Here is a 19,697-nt window from a genome sequence, read left to right as displayed (position 1 = left end):
CCCTAATTGCCTAGCCAAAAAAAAAAAAATTATGTAGTGGCTCAAAGAGTTTTCTGAATGGTCATAGATATCTGGTGTAATTTTCAAACCTTACTGAGGGCACACAGTTGCCTTACCCTAGCTGTACTGCAGGCTGCTGGGCCTGCCAGCCAAATGCTTGGTTTGAATTAAATTAAATTCAAAAAGGAGTATTAAGTACTTACTATGTGCAAGGCTAAAGATGAAATAATATAATCCCTGCCCTTGATGGTCTTTCAATCTAAAAGTTATAAAACATATCCACAGAGGTTTTTATACTTTCAAAATTCTTTCTGTTACATTATCTCATTGATTTTCATGGTGTTGTTCTGAGGTAGGTAGTGTCAGTATTGTTATGCCCAATTTATAGCTAAGGAAACTGAGGCCCGGAGACTTGTCTACAGCTGCACAGGAAGCAGCAGATCCAGAAGCCGAAACCTTAATTTTTTGACTCCAAGTGCATTTTTCTCCATAATATGAAACATATCTCTTTGAAATCACACATGTTGAGTTTCTCTTTGTTACAGATGCAATTGTCTTTCAAATTTGAGGGAAATTGGGCTGAAATGAAATGAAAAGAAATGAAAAGAAAAATAGTTTTCTTTCTATATTTGGGAAAAAAAAGAAAAGTGAAGAGCTTTAGAAACAAAGGGAATTCAAAGCTGGGATGACCTGAAATTCATGGTGTTTGTACTAATATGCATTTCCAACGTAAAACTCTTGCCCAAGCTAAGCACTCTTACCAAGAGTAAAATTACCTATCTCCTGTCTGAACATCTATGAGACAGGTTCTTAACAGGAGTCCCTACCCGTTCTTCAGTATTTACTCATTCAGCAAATACTTATTAACTCTTGGAATAGGAGGAGATGGGGACACTCCTGCAGTCTTCTGGCCTGACCTTAAGTCTTCAGAGTAACTGTGGAACTCCCAAGCTGGTTAAGGTCATGAGCCAGTGACCTATTGAAGCCCATCAATGCTGGATACTAAGGCACCGTAGACAACCAACCTACTGCATCTCATGCACCAGCACAAAGCAGTAACAGTTATTTAGTCTTTCCTGTGTTGATGTCATCTCCCTAACTAGATTATAATTTCCCTAAAGGAAAGGGTCCTATACCATACAGCACATAGCCCAGTGCTTTGCACATAGGAGGAAATCTATAAAAATTTACTGAGCTATTGGCTTGATTTTCATGTGCTTCAATGTCTTAGAGGGACACTTTTTTTTGACTCTGCCTTTGAATTGAATTTATACCTCTCTGGTGAACTTCATAACTTTATTATTTTTTTTATTGGTTGTCAAAATGAAGGGACTTTTGGAGCTGTGATAATATCAGCAAATCAGGCAGCCTTGCCCTAAATAATTAGAAAGGTGGTGGTGAATCATTGCAATCTCTAGAAGCAGTGGTATTGTTTCCAACTGGTTATTGTAGAGGTACTTAAAATGAGACTGATTTTAGACATTCAGAACACATGGGAAGCCTTTTATGAACTGATACAGAGTGAAGTAAGCAGAACCAGGAAAACAATATACACAATGACTTCAATAATGTTAAGTGAAAAGAACCTCCATAAGAAGACAAACTCAGGTAATTAAAATGATAAATCAGCTTCAGAGAAGAGATGAGGGTTTACATCTTTCTCCATTTATTTGAAAGATGAGAAACTGGTGTATGGAATGTTAATATATGCTGTCAGATGGTTGGGTTTTGCTTAATGTGCTTTCTTTGTTCCAATGGAAAGTTCACGTGGGTGTGGAAGTGAGAAGCAAGATATCTAAAAATGACCATGATGCAAAAGCATCAATAAAAAAAAAATAAAGCATCCAATTTTAAAAAGCATCAATAAAACTTTAAACATGAAGTTAAATTAAAGAAAATGGTGCTGAGTAAAATGGACTGAAGAAGCAGGCAAAGGCATAAATTTGTCCTGCCACTTTGTATTTCAGGTCATAGTGCTTGGTTTGGGTTTTCAGAACATGATTTTATTACCTTCTTTCCTCTCTGGTGATCTAATGGTTAGGATCTAGCACTTTCACTCCCTCTGCCCAGGTTCAATTCCTAGTCAGGAAAGTGTATTTGGGGCAGCTAGGTGATGAAATGGGTAGAGTGCTGGGCCTGAAGTGAGGAAGACTCATCTTCCTGAGTTCAAATCTGGCCTCAGACACTTGCTGGCTGTGTGACCTTGGGCAAGTTTGCCTCAGTTTCCTTATCTATAAAATGAGTTGGAGAAGGAAATGGCAAACCACTCTAGTGTCTTGCCAATAAAACCCCAAATGGAGTCATGAAGAGTTGGACATGACAGTGTGACTGAACAACAAAATTCCTCTCTAATCTCCCTTCACATTCCTCTTCTGGTTTTAATTAATTTATTTTAATTTACTGGTTCAAAGGAACAGCACCAAGTGGGGCACACACAGAGCCTTGGTCCTTTGTGGTTGTGCAAGATGAAGAAGTGAAACACAAGATTCGAGTGATCATTGAGGATGAAGAGGAAATAAATTACAAGAAAAGAATGGGAGACAGATGGGTTAATGACCTAAAGAAACTAAGGTAAGAAATCCAGTAGAATCAATATTAGGTTTTTAAAACTTAAGACGATGGTAACCATAGGATTCCTGAGGATGCTGAGTGAGTTTACAAAAGTGAGTTTACTTTATAAAAATTGTTTGAGTCTGATTTGGGAAAGAATTGTGAGCATCAGGTCAGGGAACTCTCTGTCTCTCTATTCCTATTGGTCTCTGTCTCTCTGCCTTGGTCTTTCTGTCCATTTCTGTGTATCTCTGTCTCTATGTCTCTGTCTGTCTCTGTCTTTATTTCTCTCTGTCTGTCTTTCAAGTGCATTACTGAGAATTTAACATAGACCCAGCTTAACATTGACTGTTACAGAAGGTAAAGTGAGAAAATGCTACTCCTTCCCTTTTTTGTAGTGCTTGGTGTCCATGGATATGGAACATCGTATATACTGTACACTTGGCTGGTGTGTTGGTTAGTGTTGCTAAATTGCCTTTCTTTTCTCCTTCTTTCTCTCTCTCTTTCGCTCTCTCTTCACTTCCTTTCCCTTTTCCCTCCCCCCTTTCCTTTCTTCCTTCCTCCCTTCTTTCCTTTCTTCCTTCCCTCCTCCCTCCCTCTCCAATCTTGTTCCCTCCCTTCTTCCCCCTCCTTTCCTTTCTTCCTTCCTTCCTTCCATTCATCCTTCACCTCCTTACCTCCCTTCCTTATTCCCTCCCTTCCTCTCCTCTCTTCCTCACTTCTTACCTCTGTTCCTCTCCTCCTTCCTTCCTTCTTTTCTACCTTTCTTCTTTTACTGTAACAAAAGATAATTCATTGGATGGGGGAGAAAGGAGAGACATATAGAAAATAAAGGTGATAAAATTAAAAGTTTGGGGAAAATTGAACATTAAATATCAATATAAAGAATTAAACTTATTTAGTAATGTTTACATTTAAATTAATTTCAATGCATAAAGTATTATCATTTTTCAGTCACTCCCTTTAGGTCCCCCTCAGAATTCTTTGGTTCATTTATTCTAATTCACTTTTCCTTTTCATTGGTGGTAATTAGTGTGTGCTCCCTTCCTGTAATTCAGGGAGGGAATTAGGGAATTTTCCTTTCTACCTTTGAACCAGTGATATGATTCAGGGCAATTAAACTTCTCTTTTCTTTGGATCTTGAGCAGAAGTATGTGAAGCACTTAACAGTGTCTGGCAGGGGAATTAATTGCTTTGTTCTTCCGTACAGAGATCCTTAAACATTGACCTCATACCAGAAGTTACTATGATTCTTACCCATTTACAAGTACGTTTCCTCCACTAATGAGTCCATATACATTCCTTACCACAGACTTAAATGAACTACTTCTCCCCAAATGGAAAGTAGAAATAAGAACAAGAAACAAATATTTGAAGTACTGGGACCTTCTCACTTTCTCCATGCTTAGAAACAAAGTACTTCCGGCCTTTCCTCCCTCAGCTCTCAGAGTACTGCAGAGGTCAGAGGCCCATGTTGACTCAGTTGGGTCTACTTTTGCTTTATTCTCTAAAGACATCAAAATACTCTCTAAAAACATAAGGCTTACAAAACTGTACTGTGTTATGAGATTCTGAAATGAGTTGGTGAGTGTGCTAATAGTGTGCATCATTATTGGACTATTTGTGAAAAACATGCTGAAAATCAAGTGTAATATTTTTTTTTTCCAGTCCCAGTGAAGAGATCTGACATCCTGGCCAAGTTTAGCATAGGCACAGAAGAGAAAACCTCATATTTTCTCCCATGTTTTATACCTTTTGAGTTACAGAGTTGAATGCAGTAGTCTGGTTTTTAACCTAAGTTGTTGACGCCCACAAACTTCCTAAAGGCAGAGATCCCACATCCATGCTCTTTTCTAGCCTTATTTCCTTCCATTTCTCCCTTTCATGTACTCTACCTTCTAGCCAATCTAGGCTGCTAGCTGCTCTCCTAATTCTCTTACCTCTGAGCATTCAACTGGACTCTTCTCCATTTCTAGAACATTATCTCTCACCACTGCCTTCTTGGTCTAGAAAATAACCATGCAAGGAACACAAAATTGTACCTCGGCAGCTAGGTGGTACAATGGATAGACTATTGGACCTGGAGTCAGGATAATAATGGGTACATAATGGGTACATGAGTATAATAATGGTCCATGATAATATAATAAATGGGTATAATAACAGCACCTACAAAATCTAGCTTCAGAAACTTAGTAACTGTATGATCTTGGCCAAGTTACTTAACCTCTTTGGCCTGGGTTTCCTTAACTATAAAATGGGTATAATAACAGCACCTACTTTTCAGGGTTTTTGTAAGGATCAAAAGATACTATTTGTAAAGCATTTAGCACAGTGGGCAGTTAGGTGGCAAAATGGGTAGAGTGCCAGGCTTGAAGTCAGGAAGACTCAATTCCTGAGTTCAAATTTGGCCTCAGACACTTCCTAGCTGTGTGACCCTGGGCAAGTCACTTAACCCTGTTTGCCTCAGTTTCCTCATCTGTAAAATGAGGAAGGAAATGGCAAAGCACTTTGCTAAGAAAATACCCCAAATGGGGTCACAAAGAATCAGACATCACTGAAAAATGGCTAACCAAACTAGCCAAACTAACTAAATAAGGCTTGCTTGCCTCTTGCTTGCTTTTGATACTGACTTAGCAGAATGGGATTAGGAAGGAATGTTTCTGGCTGAGATTATCAGTTAAGGCTCTATGGAGGAGGTGATTTGGGGGCTAGATTGTGAAGGATGGTTAAGGTTTTGATAGGCAGAGACTGTATAATATTCTGTAATAGAAAATCCTCAAAAGCACTAAGATTACACTGGACAATTTTCCTTTGAACAATCTGCTATATTATTAACATTGGGCAGAGGTAAAAGAACATAAAGAGTGGTGGTAGTAACCAAAGAAGGGGGTATCTAAGAAATAGAGTATTTATATTATTATAATATGAGAAATAGAAAAACAATAATCTAGGGCCTTTATTTCTTTTATCCTTTCATACCTGAACAGACAAAACAAAAGGTAAATTTCTTTCTTTCTTTTGCTTTTTTTGGCTAGGCAATGGGGTTAAGTGACTTGCCCAGGGTCACACAGCTAGTAAGTGTCAAGTGTCTGAGGCCAGATTTGAACTCAGGTCCTCCTGACTCCAAGGCCGGAGCTCTATCTGCTGCACCACCTAGCTGCCCCTAGTAAATTTATTTCTAAAATTTTAATTATCTGATCTTTTGAGGGCAATAAAAGAATAAAAGAAAAACCACTTTTTTTTTCTTTTAGAACCAACTGGATCAAAGAATACCTGGACACAGCCCCTTTTCTGATTCTCATTTTCAAAAAAATCTATGGCATAACTTCGAGTGGCAGGAAAAAGACTCATTACTACAATGAGATCAGTGTTTCCATTGCATGTGGCATTCTCCTTGCTGCCTTGCAGGTATGTTACTAACCCAGTAGGCCAATAAAGGGGAGATACGGTATTTGGTGGTGGAAACGAAGAGGTCTTCTGAGGATACAATTGAAGGCTTTACTTAAAAATTCCTACTGAACTTCAAACTCTATAGAGATTTGCAAGTGTTTTATTCATTAAAAAAAAAAAAAAACCTGTCTCTGCATTTCTAAGCAAGGTAGCTCAAGTAGAAAATATATTCAGAAAAATTGCTTTGGTGATTGTTATGACTCAAAAACATAGCTGGGAATTTTTGGTAGTAAGTCATTTCCAGATTAGTTACTGGATCAGAGAAATTATAGCATTTTGTGTCAGTCAATAAACATTTATTAGGTATTTACTATGTATTGAATGCTGTCCTGAGCTGAGGATGCAAAGAAAGATAATACACAGTTCCAGTCCTCAGGGAGGACATTTTGATGGGGAAATGACATTCAAATGACTGTGTACATACAAAGTATATTCAGGGTAAATTGGTGGTCATCTCAGGAAGGAGGAACACTAGCATCAGGGGGGACCCAAACAAATCCTTCAACCTCTCTGATAGACACGCCTGAAGAATGTTGGAGTTTTAATTGAAGTTCTTCCTTCCCCTCGTACCTGGATTCATTATTGCCATTGGATCAGACTAAATGATTGGATGGATGTTTTTGAGAGATCACAGTAAAGGGGTTCTGTAAGAGATCATAGCTGGAGAGATTAGTTTGAGTTACATTTCAATTAGAAGGATGTTTTTTAAATCATATGCACAGTAGAACTTGGTAATTCTTGGAGCAGAATGGATCAGAAATCTAGCTGGGATTTTCTCACTGTGGTACTTTGTTATACCAGCCAACCCAACGAGCCCATCTACCATTTCCCTCTTCATCCTTCCCCAGTATTTCCTCTAATATCATCATCAAAGCTTTCAAACTGGCTGGCCTCAAAGAAGACACATAAGAATGAACCTTCCTCTATTCTTTGAGGAGGAGGACTATTGCATTGACATTGCATTAATGCCAAACTTGGTTGACATGTTAGTTAGTTTTGCTGAACTGCTTTTCAAACCCTCTTTTTTATTCTTTGTTATAAGCTTAAATTGGCTCTCTGGGAGGGCAGGGAGGACATATGTTGCAAAATGTAGATGATTTAGAAATAAAAATATGTTCATAAAATTTTCCTTCATAACATTTCAAGCTGTAATGGACCTTGGATGGAAGTCATCTAATCCAATCCTTCATTTTAAAAATGAGGAAACTGAGGCCCAGAGAATTAAGTGCCTTACTTAATGTCATCCAGGTAATGAATCTCAGAGCTGGGATTCAAACTCTAATCTAGGACCCTTCCTACTATACCATGATAATACAAGAGAAACTTGTATATTTTATTCTTTTTAAAAAAGTTCCAAATTAGCCATTTCCATGTGTTCTAACATAGCTTTGCACCCCACGCCTGACTCTAATAGAGCAATATAAGAATTATTCTGCTTTCTCGGTCTACAGGTAGACCTTTAGTCACCAGTCCTTGCACAGACCAATGAAGAACCCAGCAACCACAGACACGTTCTTCCTCTCCCCATTTTATTTTGCTGTTGAATTTGCTGCCCTCTAGCTTTCAACAAGCCACGTTATGAATGGTCCTACTCTCACCCTTTTCTACACATGACAACCAGGGTTTATGAGGAAGGGAAGAAAGAAAAAATGGTTCCATACAGCCCCCACCTGGACAAACTGTGTATTTACTGCCTATAGGCTTTGGAGCCGCATGGGATAATAGCATCTCAGTGACTCCATCTGTCATTGGACTTAAGCATTTTCAGGTGGCCATGAGGTCTATTTGATCCTGTTGGATATATAGTTGAGAGCAGATAATTTTAGACAAACATATGATTTTAGCCATATGGCATTGTCATCATTTCTTTCGCCTGAGTTGGACTTCCCAAACATCCAACCTTGGAAAATTATACCTTTCTTTTTCTTAGGCAAAAATATCAAATAAAACTAGCTTTTCCATTCCTACAAAATATAAATTGGGAACAGCTGGGTTCAAATACCACCTCAGATAGTTATTAACCGTGTAATCCTAGGGGTAAGTCATTTAACCTCTTTGTACCTCAGTTTCCCCGTCCATAAAATGAGGTATTAGACTCATTGGCTTCCAAGGTCCTTCCATCTCTAAAGTTCTACATTTTTGAGCCTGTCATGTGTAGGAAGCGTGTAGCTGGGATCTGGGGATAGAGAAGGGGCTAATTATCTACAGCTGGCAACTTTTGTTCTTTTTTTTTTTTTTTTTTTTTTTTGCCATGTAACTTCTGGGGAATGATAAACACTAGATTCAAAAATCCAAGACTTGAAGATCTGAAGTCAAGATTTTTTGTTGTTGTTGTTTTTGGGCAATGGGGGTTAAGCGACTTGCCCAGGGTCACACGGCTAGTAAGTATTATGTATCTGAGGACAGATTTGAACTCAGGTTCCCTGAATCCAGGGCCAGTGCTCTATCCACTGGCCACCTAGCTGCCCCCCAAAGTCAAGATTTGAGAGGACCCCAGAAGAGAGACTTTCCCTGCTGACTTGAGCATATGGCTTCTCTTCTTTTAGAACACAGGCCTTGTGACTGTCACAACTACCCCTCTCAACTGTGGGCCTCGCCTGAGGACACTGCTGGACCGCCCTGCCAACGAAAAGTTGCTGATGCTCCTCCCTGTTGGGTATCCCAGGAAGGATGCCACAGTTCCCGACTTAAAGCGAAAAACCCTGGAGGAGATCATGGTGGTTGTGTAGACTGGGAGCTTCTCCGTTGCCTCCCTGTCTTTCCTGCTCTTTCTTTCCTCCCTTTCCCCTAAGCTCAGCAGTCACTCACTGCAGATGCTGAGAGGCCCCATAGCACTCCGTTTCTCAGGGGTGATAGCCCCAAGGGATAATAAATGGTCCTAACCTCCCCAGCATTTTGGATCTGATGACTCCTAAGGCAATGGACAGTCTGATGAGGTGAACAGACAACATTCCATTTAAACAGCCGTTGGCTGTCACATTTCCCATCCCTGCTTCAGAATGGAATTCAAGTCTGCCTTAAATTTCCCTGTTTATTTTATGAAATCACCAGCAGTTTTGTTGGCTAGAGAGAAAGCAAAGAAATACCAGATAATTCAATGAGTTTCTAGGAAATTTAGCTTTCAAACTGAAATAAATTCAGACTAGTCACGCAGCCTTTCCCCTCAAATTCCCATAGCTTTTATTTACGTGGAGGTTTTTCTTTTCTTTTCTATTCTTGCCACATGCCATTCAGAGCTTTGCTATTAGGAAATGGTACCTCTGGGATACACAGTTTTTAATGTGCTCTATGGAGTTGGTAGCATTTTTCATCCATTCTTTTCTTGATGACTGCACATAAAAATAGGACACAGGTATTCAGTGAGGTAGAAATATCTATTTAACAAGTAATAATAGCTAACGGCTAACATTTATATAGCATTTAGTATGTGCCAGGCACTGTGCTAAGTGATTTACAACTATTTTCTCATTTGATCCTCACAACAACGAGGAAAGTACATGTTATTATTATTCCTGTTTTATACATGAAGAAATGGAGGCAAACAGGGATTAAATGATTTGCCCAGGGTCATACAGCTACTAGTGTCCAAGGCCAGATGGGATCTCAAGTCTTCCTGACTCCAGGTCCAGTGCTCTATTCACTGTGACACCTGTCCGGACACTGGACTTGTATGACGTCTAATTCAGTTCATTAAGATTTCTTAATTGTCTACTACATGCAAAAAATAGTTCCAGGTGCTTAGAGTGTTATAAAGATAATAATACACAGTCTTTGCTCCCAAGGAGGTTGTATTTTAATAGATAGAATGAGATCATAGAATTTAGAGCTGGAAAAGAACTTTTGTTGTTATTGTTGTTGTTGGATTGTGTCTGAGTTTTTGTGACCCCATTTGGGGTTTTCTTGGCAATGATGCTGGAGCGGTTTGCAATTTCCCTTTCCAGTTCATTTGACAGATGAGGACACTGAGGCAATCAGGGTTAAATGACTTGCCCAGGGTCACACAGCTATAAGTGTCTGAGGCCATCTTTGAACTCAGGAAGACTCATCTTCCTGCCTCCAGGCCAGCCACTCTATCCACCGTGCTACCAAGCTGCCCAATCCGTATGGTACTATCAAGCAAACGCTGACCATGAAGTCAGAGAACCTTGGTTGAAATCTCACTTCTGACACTCCCTATATGTCCTTGGGCAAGTCACTTAACTTTCTTGGGCCTCAGTTTCCTTATTTGTAAAATAAAGAGGTTGAGCTAGATGACCTCTAAGGTCCTTCCTACCTCTAAATCTGTTGTCTTAGGCATGAGTATTTGCCCATGTTCTTGGGAATCTGTGTGGTGCAATACAGCAAATACTGACCGTGGAGTCAGAGGACATCTCTCTTCTAACACTTCTTCTGTGACCTTGGGCTAGTTGCTTAACCTTTCTGGGCTTCAGTTTCAAGAGGTTGGTCTATATGAATTCCGAGGTCTCTCCTAGCTTTAGATTCTTTGTAGCTTATGATCCCTTTCCTAAGGAGACCCATCCAGTACAGATTTACAATAGAAAAATGCCTTCCATGTGTGATATTAGTTGCCCATGATGGCTGGCTCCCATTCCACTTCCTGCCCATAATGGCTGAAACAAAGGGTCTACCTTTCATAGGGGAAGCCCCAGGATGTCAGAATTCAGTGATTCCTGGATGTAGAGATTTCATTAGCAGGCACAGGATCAATAAGGCAGCCTCAGGGAAGAGGTATGACAAGATAGACTAGCCTTAACATAGACCCTCAAACATCTCCAAAGTCTTGTTTCTGATTGGGACTAATTCTAGCCTGTTCAAATCACTGGTAAGAGAATTGCAGGCGATGTCTGAACACCCTGACAGTCCAAGCCTTCCATGTAGAAGTTTAGGGAAGAAGAAGGAGAGTGTTGGCAGGGAGAATTAAAGACACACCCAACCCTCCACCTCTAGAATGGATGCTGAGAAGTTTGGCTTTGGAGGCTTTCTAGAGACTGAAGAGTGGGAGGATTGTCTGAGGAAGAAATTCAGTATAAGAGCCAAGTGATCTCACAGCATGAGTGGGATGTGGGATGTACAGAAGGAGAAGTGCACAAAATCCATTTAAGCAACGACTGTCCTTTTTGAGGATGGTCTCAGAAAATTGCCCTTGCAGAAACAGAGGATCTTAGGAATCTTGAAGGAAATGAATGGTGTTATTACATAGTCTCTATGACTTATACATTATGGTAGAATGGGAAAAAACTGGGCAGATCCTAATATATAGGGACAATTGAACTCTGAATAAGAAAATCAAAGTAAATCAGTTCTCCATAGCAAGAATATGAGATGTTCATATCTCTCTGAACCTTAGTTTCCTCATCTGTAAAATGAGGATAATATCTGTAGTATTTACCTCACAGGGTGGTTGGGAGGATCAAATGTGAAGATGTATCTAGGGCTTTGCAAACCTCCTAGCTGCCATCTTCTGTGTTTATTTACTTGCAGATTATAAAAAAGTATTTGATATGACAGAGTAAAAGGCAAGTTTAAAAGTTCTTCAACAAAATGTCTCATGCTTGTGTTACAATCATATGAGATTCCTTAGTAGAGACAACAATAGAAATAATTTTGTTGGATGATTATCAGACTGTCAATAATCAATAAGCCTTTATTGAGGGCCTATCACATGCCAGGTACTTTGTTTGGTGCTAGAGATACAAAAGAGAAATAGTCTCTGCCCCCAAAACGCTTATATTCTAATGGGTGAAGCATAAAACATGGACCCCAAATCCAGTTTTCCACAAAAATACTTACCACTATCATGGAGAAGGTCCAGTTTGAAGTCCAAATATAGGAGGTATTCTCCATAAGTGAGGAAGGCCTCAGGATGTGACTGTTTGCAGGTAAAATTCTACAGTGCCTCAAGCCTCATTAATGAATTCTATGACAACTCAGAAAATTTTAGCTTAACAATTCTCACAGGTAAAATCCAAGGCAATGAAGAATACTTACGGTGAAGACTATTTCAAGGTAAATGGACAACCCATCAAGTTATCCATCAGTATGCATACTTTATGTTGTTCAGTAGTTTTTCAATCATGTCTGACTCTTTGTGACCCCATTTGGGGTTATCAAGACAAAGATACTGGGGTGGTTTGCCATTTCCTTCTCCAGCTCATTTTACAGATGAGGAAACTGAGGCAAACAGGGTTAAGTGACCTGCCCAGGGTCACACAGCTAGTAAGTGTTTGAGGCCACATTTGAACTCAGGAAGATGAATCTTCCTGACTCCAGGTCTGACACTCTGTCTACTGCACCACCTAGCTGCCCCATGCATACTCTATACAAGAACTGAAAGTGAGCAAGGAGCTTGATCCATACATGAATAAAAAGAAGAGAGAAGGTTGGATTGCATTTGAGAAATTGCATGGTGCTTTCATGGATCCCAAGCTGCTTCATGAAATAAAACCCCACATTTTTAACACCCGTATTCTCTTGGCTGCAAATCATGAAACATCACTATCTCCAATGAATCAAAATTGCGGGTCACCCAAAGGACAATAGGAAGAGTTATGGTGGCCCTAAGAAGGTTGGATCATATTCCCAGTGATGATTTGTGTACAAGAAGTAGCATAAAGATGTCACCTAGGAAATGTATGATTGGAAAAAGGAGATTGACCTGGCATGTACTGAGAGCTAGGGATGACAGATAGTCCAAGTGCTATGTGGGTACCCAAGAAATGGTAATAGGTCTAGAAGGCCTCCAGCTCCTCTAACATTCTGGACACGTTAAGGAATATATATAGGAAGATACAAGGAGTGCACATGGTAAGAAGGTGTGGGTGGGATGTGATTTGCATCCTTGGAGGGAATATACACCTCAGGCAGCTCGCAGATCAGTTGATATTAACAGTACTGTACTTACAGTCTTTTATTACAAAAATACACAAGATGAGGTTCTATCTTGCTTTAATCATGTTAATAGGAACCTAACCACCATCCATATAAAACACTTAAATATAATTAGGTACTCAATAATTCTTAAGTTGAATTATCATAGAATTTAGAGCTAAAAAGTTCTTGGAGATCTTGGAACCCGGTCCCCTTATTGTACAAAGAAAAGAAAGCCAAAAAAACCAAAACTGAGACCTGGGGTGGTTGAGTGATTGGCTCAAAAATCACACAGTAAATACCATGTGATTCAATCTCTTATGATCTTTCCACTGTTCTATACTACCTCTTGAATAAAATGGAATAGAAAATGTGCCTTGAATTCCAAAAAATTGGCTTTTAGATTTTTGGCATAAGATATTTTACTAGTTGGAACATCATGTAAATGGTAGGAAAACATGAAAAAATCCTTCCTGCTTCTCCATCGCTTTCCATGTTCTCAAAGTGAGTCATTTGCTAAGTTAAAAGGTTTGGAATAGAACTGGTGAGTGGAGGGATCTGGCTGCTTATGGTGTTTCTGGGACTTCTATAGCAGCTTATAGGAACCTCTAGATCTGACATGGGTACACACAAACAAGATACAGTGAAATATCCAGCACTCCCCCTTCCCACCTTGCCTTCTGGGTGCCCTTATTCCAGGGCCACTTTTGTGGGCCACAGTTTGGGACAGTGTCCCGGCTTGTTCCCCGCTTCAAAAGTGTTGTCATTGGCTAGCATGGGGGGTGGAGGTGTCTGGGATCATAGACGTAGAGTTCGACAGCGGGGAGAGGGAGGGAACAATCACTTATTAAGTGTCTACTGTGTATCAAGCACAGGACTTTTAAAAATATTATCTCATTTGATCCATGAGAGCAACCATGAGAGGCAGGTGCTATTATTATCCTCATTTTACAACTGAGGAAAGTGAAGCAGACGGAGGTTAAGTGACTTGCCCAGGTTCCAACAGCTAGTGTGTAAATCCAGATTTGAACTGAGGTCTTCCTAATTCTATGCCCTACACTTTATCCATTGCACCACTCAGTTAACCAGGACCTTGGAGATCATCTGGTCCTAAAGTGCCAGTGAGGTACAGTAGAAACAAGTGTTGTCTCTTAAGTCAGAGATCTTGCATTTAAATATGTTTCCTGCCTCTGGGCAAGTCAAGTAACCTCCTTCCTTGGCATAGGTTTTCTCATTTGTTAAATGAGGAGGTTTGACTAGATAACCTCTGAGGTCCTGCCCAGCTCCACAGCTGAGGAATTTGAGGACAAGAGAGGTAAGGGAATGACTTCTCAAAGGTTACACAGGTAGTAAGTAGCAGTCAGTAGGTTATGGAAAGAGTGTGTGTGTCGCATTGCTCTCAAAAGAATTCATTCAGGCTGTTTCCAAATCAAGTAAAGGCATTTATTTGGGGTAACATGCCCCATCAGCCCCTTAATGGAGGCAGAAGCTTAAGGGAGGTAGATCCTTAAAGGACTGCTAAGGGAGACTAAGGAAAGGTGCCCTGTGGGCAGGGAGATGAGGTAATCAGGGATGCAGGAAAGGGGAGGTAGCTCAGAGTTTTGATTCCATTGTCAAGCCATTTGCCCAGGGCAGAGGGCAAATGTTAATCTCATCATCTCCAGAAAGGCTTCAGCTAGTCTCATCATCAATCCCCTCTAGAAGTAGGCACCCAAATTCATTTGGGGAAAAGTGAGGATCATGCATTCCTCATCAAGTCAACTAGTATTTATTGAGTACCTACTGTGTGCTAGGCACTGTGCTAAATGCTAGGGCTACCAAGAAAGACAACCACTCCTTAAGGAGATTACATTCTAATGGGGAAATGACATTCAGACAATTATGCACATACACACCCAGGATAAATTGGAGATAATCTCAGAGGGATTGCTGCTGCTGTTGTTACTGTTTCTTCCTTCTCAGAGAGAACCAATGACATCAACAGGGTGATGTCTTGACTTGTACGTGAATTGTATATGATTGGGGCAGAGCTGCTGCAAAGTCATCGGCCTCATTCTCTTCTCCAGAGTCATTGATGTCCAGTGGCAAAACAAAGATCAAGATGACTGGGGAGATGGCCCAAGATGCGTGGTTGACCCTGGCCTTTCTAAATTAAGGTCTTTCCCAGTTCTCAGTTTGCCTGAGACCACACTCATTCAATGACTAAGGACTGGGTAGGGACTGAGACAACAGATGGTTCAATTTACCATCACAAAGATATCAGTCTGGGAGGGGAAGGCCCTCAGAGTTTCTGGCCAGAACAGAAAACAATTGCTATTTACACTGCAGGGTTTTAGGTTGATCCTGAAGGGTTTGGGTGACTCCCTAATGCTATTGGTTTGAGCCCCTCCATTCTGGTGTGTTATCCTCAATGTCAGTTACCAGTTAGTAGCATCCTAATTTAACAGTGACATAAACTATACAAAAGTATATTTGCTATGAAGTTATGTACAAATGTTTCCTTCCATCACTTAGGGCACTCTCTCCCCTATAACAACTCAGTCCTTGGGGACAGTAGGCTCACACTTAAAGGTGTTTTTATAGCATTTGCCCACTTCAAAATTTGGTTTAAAGTCATTAGACAATAGATGAATTGCTGTCATGAAATACCCTGAATCCCACATCTATGATGGGTCAAACAAGTTGCTCACAATGTTGTTCTAAACCATTGTATTTGGCCATAAATCCCATACTTCTGACATTTATTATTCTTACTTTTTGAAGCTCATAAGGTTTATCCATCTCCAGTATTTCTTTGCTTATAAACTAGAAAGAACCAATTTAAAGAGACTGAGAACAGAAACCCACATTTATGATCTACCTGTTGTCTCCAGGTGTGAAGGCCTGAAGTCTTTCCCCCTCCAGAGGTTTATTGCTTATCTCTATCACTCAAATCGTAGCCAGAGACTCACTTTGGCTAGATAGCATCTTTTGAATTCAACCTGTTTTCAGCTCAGCACTCAACCAAAAGCCCATCTCTTCATCATTACGGAATGTCTATGCATAGGTTGAATCATGTAACACAGCTCATCTGTTCCATCTCATCAAGCCTTTATTGAAGCAAGCTCCCCAGCCTCTTCCACATGTGGACTGCATAAGCCAAGAATGCATGCTCACAAGGGCTGGTCTTGGTTAGTCCCTCATTACATGGACAAAAAAATGTTTCTTCCAGTGATGGAGTAATGTCTTTTTAAAATTTATTTTATTTTCAAATCAGGGAACAAAACAAGCGTTTCCATAGCAGTACAATAAAAAAGATGATTGCACATGAAACTGCAAATCTACCATGTACAACTTGCTATTTCCTCCAAATTTACAACAAAGTTTTCATGTAAGTGTCTTTTTTTCTTTTTTTCTTCCCTCCCCCTGCCCTGCCCTAGAAATGGCAACCATTAGACACAAATAGTTATGTATATGTAAAATTATCCTATACGAACTTCTATTTATCAGTTCTTTCTCTGGATACAGATAGCATCGCTCTTTATGTCCCTTATCTTTAATTTGTGTATTTATAATAATCAAAATGACTTTGTCTCTCAAAGTCATTCTTAAAACAATATTGCTGTACTGTATACAATATTCTCTGGTTCTGCTCACTTCCAGTGATGGAATAATGTTGACTGGCAACATTTCACTTAAGTTTAGTACTGGTGCCTGGGAGCTGAAGGGGCCAATGACCAAATTCATTGGGTTTAGACAGGCTTGAATTGAGCTCGGAAGCATCCAAGGTTATGAAATAGGCCTGTTTATAGTTTGGAAGCAGCATGCACGGAGAACTGAGTATTGGGTTAGGAGTGAGGAACCCTCTTTTCCAACCTCAGTTTGAACACTACTTAGTTTAGGGATGATGGGCAAGTCACTTTCTCTTTCCGAGTCTCAGTTTCCTCATCTATGAATTAAAGAAATTAGACTAGATGGTCTCTAAAATCCCTTCCAGGGCATTTTCTCTGGCTCTCACCCATGCCTAGAACACTCTCCTTCCCCCCCATCAACCACTGACCTCCTTGCCGTCCTTTAAGTTCCAACTAAAATCCCACCTTCTACTCGAAGCCTTCCCCAACTTCTCAATTTCAGTGCCTTCCCTCTGTTATTTCCAATTTATCCTGAAAATCGTTTGGCTTTGTACATATTTGTTTAAATCTTGTCTCCACCATTAGATTGTAAGCTCCATGAGGGCAGGGACTCTTTTGCCTCTTTTTGTATTCCCAGTACTTGGCACAGTGCCTGGCATGTAGCAGGCATTTTAAGAACTGTTTGTTGATTGATTGATTAATTGATTCCAGCTCTACATCTATGACCCAAATTATCATAGACCTCTTCATCACTGAAGGGGAACGATTAATTAGGAGAGATAGACTGGTTATTTCCTAGGTTCCTTTCAGTTCTTATGCGAGCCAGTATTGTCCTTTGGAAAGAGTATAGAGCTTGGAGTCAATGGATCTGAAATCAAATTGTGGTTTGCTACTGGTATATAATTGAAAAAAGTCAATTAATCTCTCCTGGCATCAGTGACCTCATCTGTAAAATTAGAGAATTAGACTAGATGTTTTCCAAGGTGCCTTCCAGCTCGAGAACTATGATCTCATAACATCCTATGAAGTCTTCAGAAGGCACATGAACAGAGAGCCCCTTACTGACAGAGCCGGCTGTGTATTTCTACATAAACGAGGCAGGGGGAGCTCTGACAATAAATATAAACAAAATTATTCCCGAGGCTCAAAGGACAGTCCTTTCGTGTAACTTGGTAAATTCCCGATAGTTCTTGCCCCCTTAGGCATGTGTCAGACTTACTGCTGTAGCTAATGCATGATCTGGGCAGACCCTGGCAGTCCCCAGGCAGCACCTATGCCAGGTAAACTAAAGGGAAGTCTTTTGCTCTTCTCTGCAGACTCGAGCTCCAATTAACTTACTTTCATGTCTTACTGGAGTATTTAAAAAACACAGCTGTTAATCTGATGCCTTTGAGGTTAGAGATAGTCTGGGGCCTTGAAGATATATCCTCATGCAGTTTCAGTGCCCTGAAAACAAGGGAAACAATTGAGTAGTTTCATAACTGAAGGGAATAATTAATTAAAAGCACTGGAAACAATTTGTGTTGAAATGCTGGGACTCAATTGAAGTGTGCAGATGACAGGAAGAAAAGGAAAAATTAGTTAGGGGTGCATAATTTGCACTGAATTTGGCAAAGAAAATGAGTCTACTTAATTAAAAATTAGTCTACTTAAATAAATCTACTTTTAAAAATCTTGTCAAAAATTTGTTTTCCCAATGACTGGCATTTAATAAATTTTCTCCCATTTCATTCCAATGAAAGTTTAGTAAACTTGGATGGGGTTCTAACTATCTTTCTCAGGAAGTTTTCTTCTTTTAATTGTCATTGTTTTGTTTGTCCTTCATTCTGGAAGAGGACTATGACATCAGGAAAGTGATGCCATGACCTGCAAATGAATTGGATTTAAGTGAGGGAAGGCTGTGCAAAGTTACCAGCCCCACTCTCTCTTCTGGAGCCATTTGGGTCCAGTGTTGAGATACAGATCAGGACGGCTAGAGATGGCCCCAGATGCAGCAGGGCACCTTGGCCTTTTGTCTTTTAGTTATGAGAAATAACCAATAGTCAGTAAACATCAGAGGCCAGATTTGAACCCTGGTTCTTTTATTGCAAAGGAAAAGTTCTTTCCACTGTACCACACAGCTGACTCTTGAGAGTCAACCATGAAGCCAGGAGATCAGGATTCAAATCTTGCTTTTCACAAATACTGGCTATGTGACTTTAGGAGAGTCATTTAACTCCTCAGTGTCAGGGAGGATTCCTCTGGTGTAAGGGCTTGCTAAGACCTTCTCAAGGTTGCTCATCCATCTTTGGTGTCCACCTGTCACCCAACTCCCACTGTGGCTCCAGGAAGTTATAACATGGACAGCGTCCACACCCTCTCTGCCAATGGAATCATAGGTCATCCCAATGCTGATTAGGTTATTATCCATCTCAATGGTTCTCAGACTTTTTGATACTAGTACTCCTTTTATATTCTTAAAAATTATTGAGAATTCCCAATGAGATTTTGTTTATGTGGGTTATATGTATTGAAATTAACCATATTAGAAATTAAATCATCTTAGTTTATATTATATATATATAATTATATATATTATTATATATTTTTATATATAATTTTATATATATATATTTATATATATTTATATATATATATATATATTGCTATTTCAAATAGTAGCCAGAGACTCACTTTGGCTAGATAGCATCTTTTGAATTCAACCCATTTTCAGCTCATATCAAATAAAAAAATAGTTTTGGCCTTGTAGACTCCCTACATGGGTTTCACAGACTCCCAAGGTCTCTGGACCACAGTTTGAGAAGTACTGATTCATCTGATGTGACTTCATTATGGTGTTGCCTAATAATATGGAAAATTAATATGTAGGCCTACCTCTACTTTAATTAAAACTGATAAGTTCTTAAGTCAGGGAATGGTTATTAACTTTGCAATAGGACTCACCAATAGAATGCTCCAAATCAGTGGTTCCCAACCTTTTAAAACACTAGAACCTATTTTTAAATAGAAAAACATTTTGTAGACCCACTCCTTTGATAGTAGTTATTTTTGTAGTATCCATTAATTAAGAAAATGTTTTGAATACATAACAATGGTTAGCATTTATAAGGATTTGGAGACCCCTTATAAACTCCATTCCTCTCTTCCCAAATCCTTTGTGCCTGGGCTTGGAACTACTGCTTCAATAATAACCTCTTAAACAATTACATTTAAAAT

The 19,697-nt window shown here is 39.7% G+C and overlaps 1 protein-coding gene across 1 annotated transcript in view; it reads left to right on the top strand.

The window, feature by feature from the left end:
• Window positions 1-9,365, top strand: part of IYD (iodotyrosine deiodinase) — a 32,985-nt gene extending 23,620 nt beyond the window's left edge. Inside the window, exons 3-5 of the mRNA XM_027858002.1 lie at window positions 2,412-2,571; window positions 5,805-5,961; window positions 8,550-9,365. Coding sequence (XP_027713803.1) covers window positions 2,412-2,571; window positions 5,805-5,961; window positions 8,550-8,732 — 500 coding nt within the window. The 3' untranslated portion in view covers window positions 8,733-9,365. The remainder of the gene's footprint in view (window positions 1-2,411; window positions 2,572-5,804; window positions 5,962-8,549) is intronic.
• The last annotated feature ends 10,332 nt before the right edge of the window (window positions 9,366-19,697 follow it).

The sequence above is a fragment of the Vombatus ursinus genome, unplaced genomic scaffold (genome assembly GCF_900497805.2).
Source record: "Vombatus ursinus unplaced genomic scaffold, bare-nosed wombat genome assembly UNPS02012602.1, whole genome shotgun sequence".
Lineage (NCBI taxonomy): Eukaryota > Metazoa > Chordata > Mammalia > Diprotodontia > Vombatidae > Vombatus > Vombatus ursinus.
Note: the sequence above shows the minus strand (reverse complement) of the source record. Positions and strands in the feature narration are given on the sequence as shown.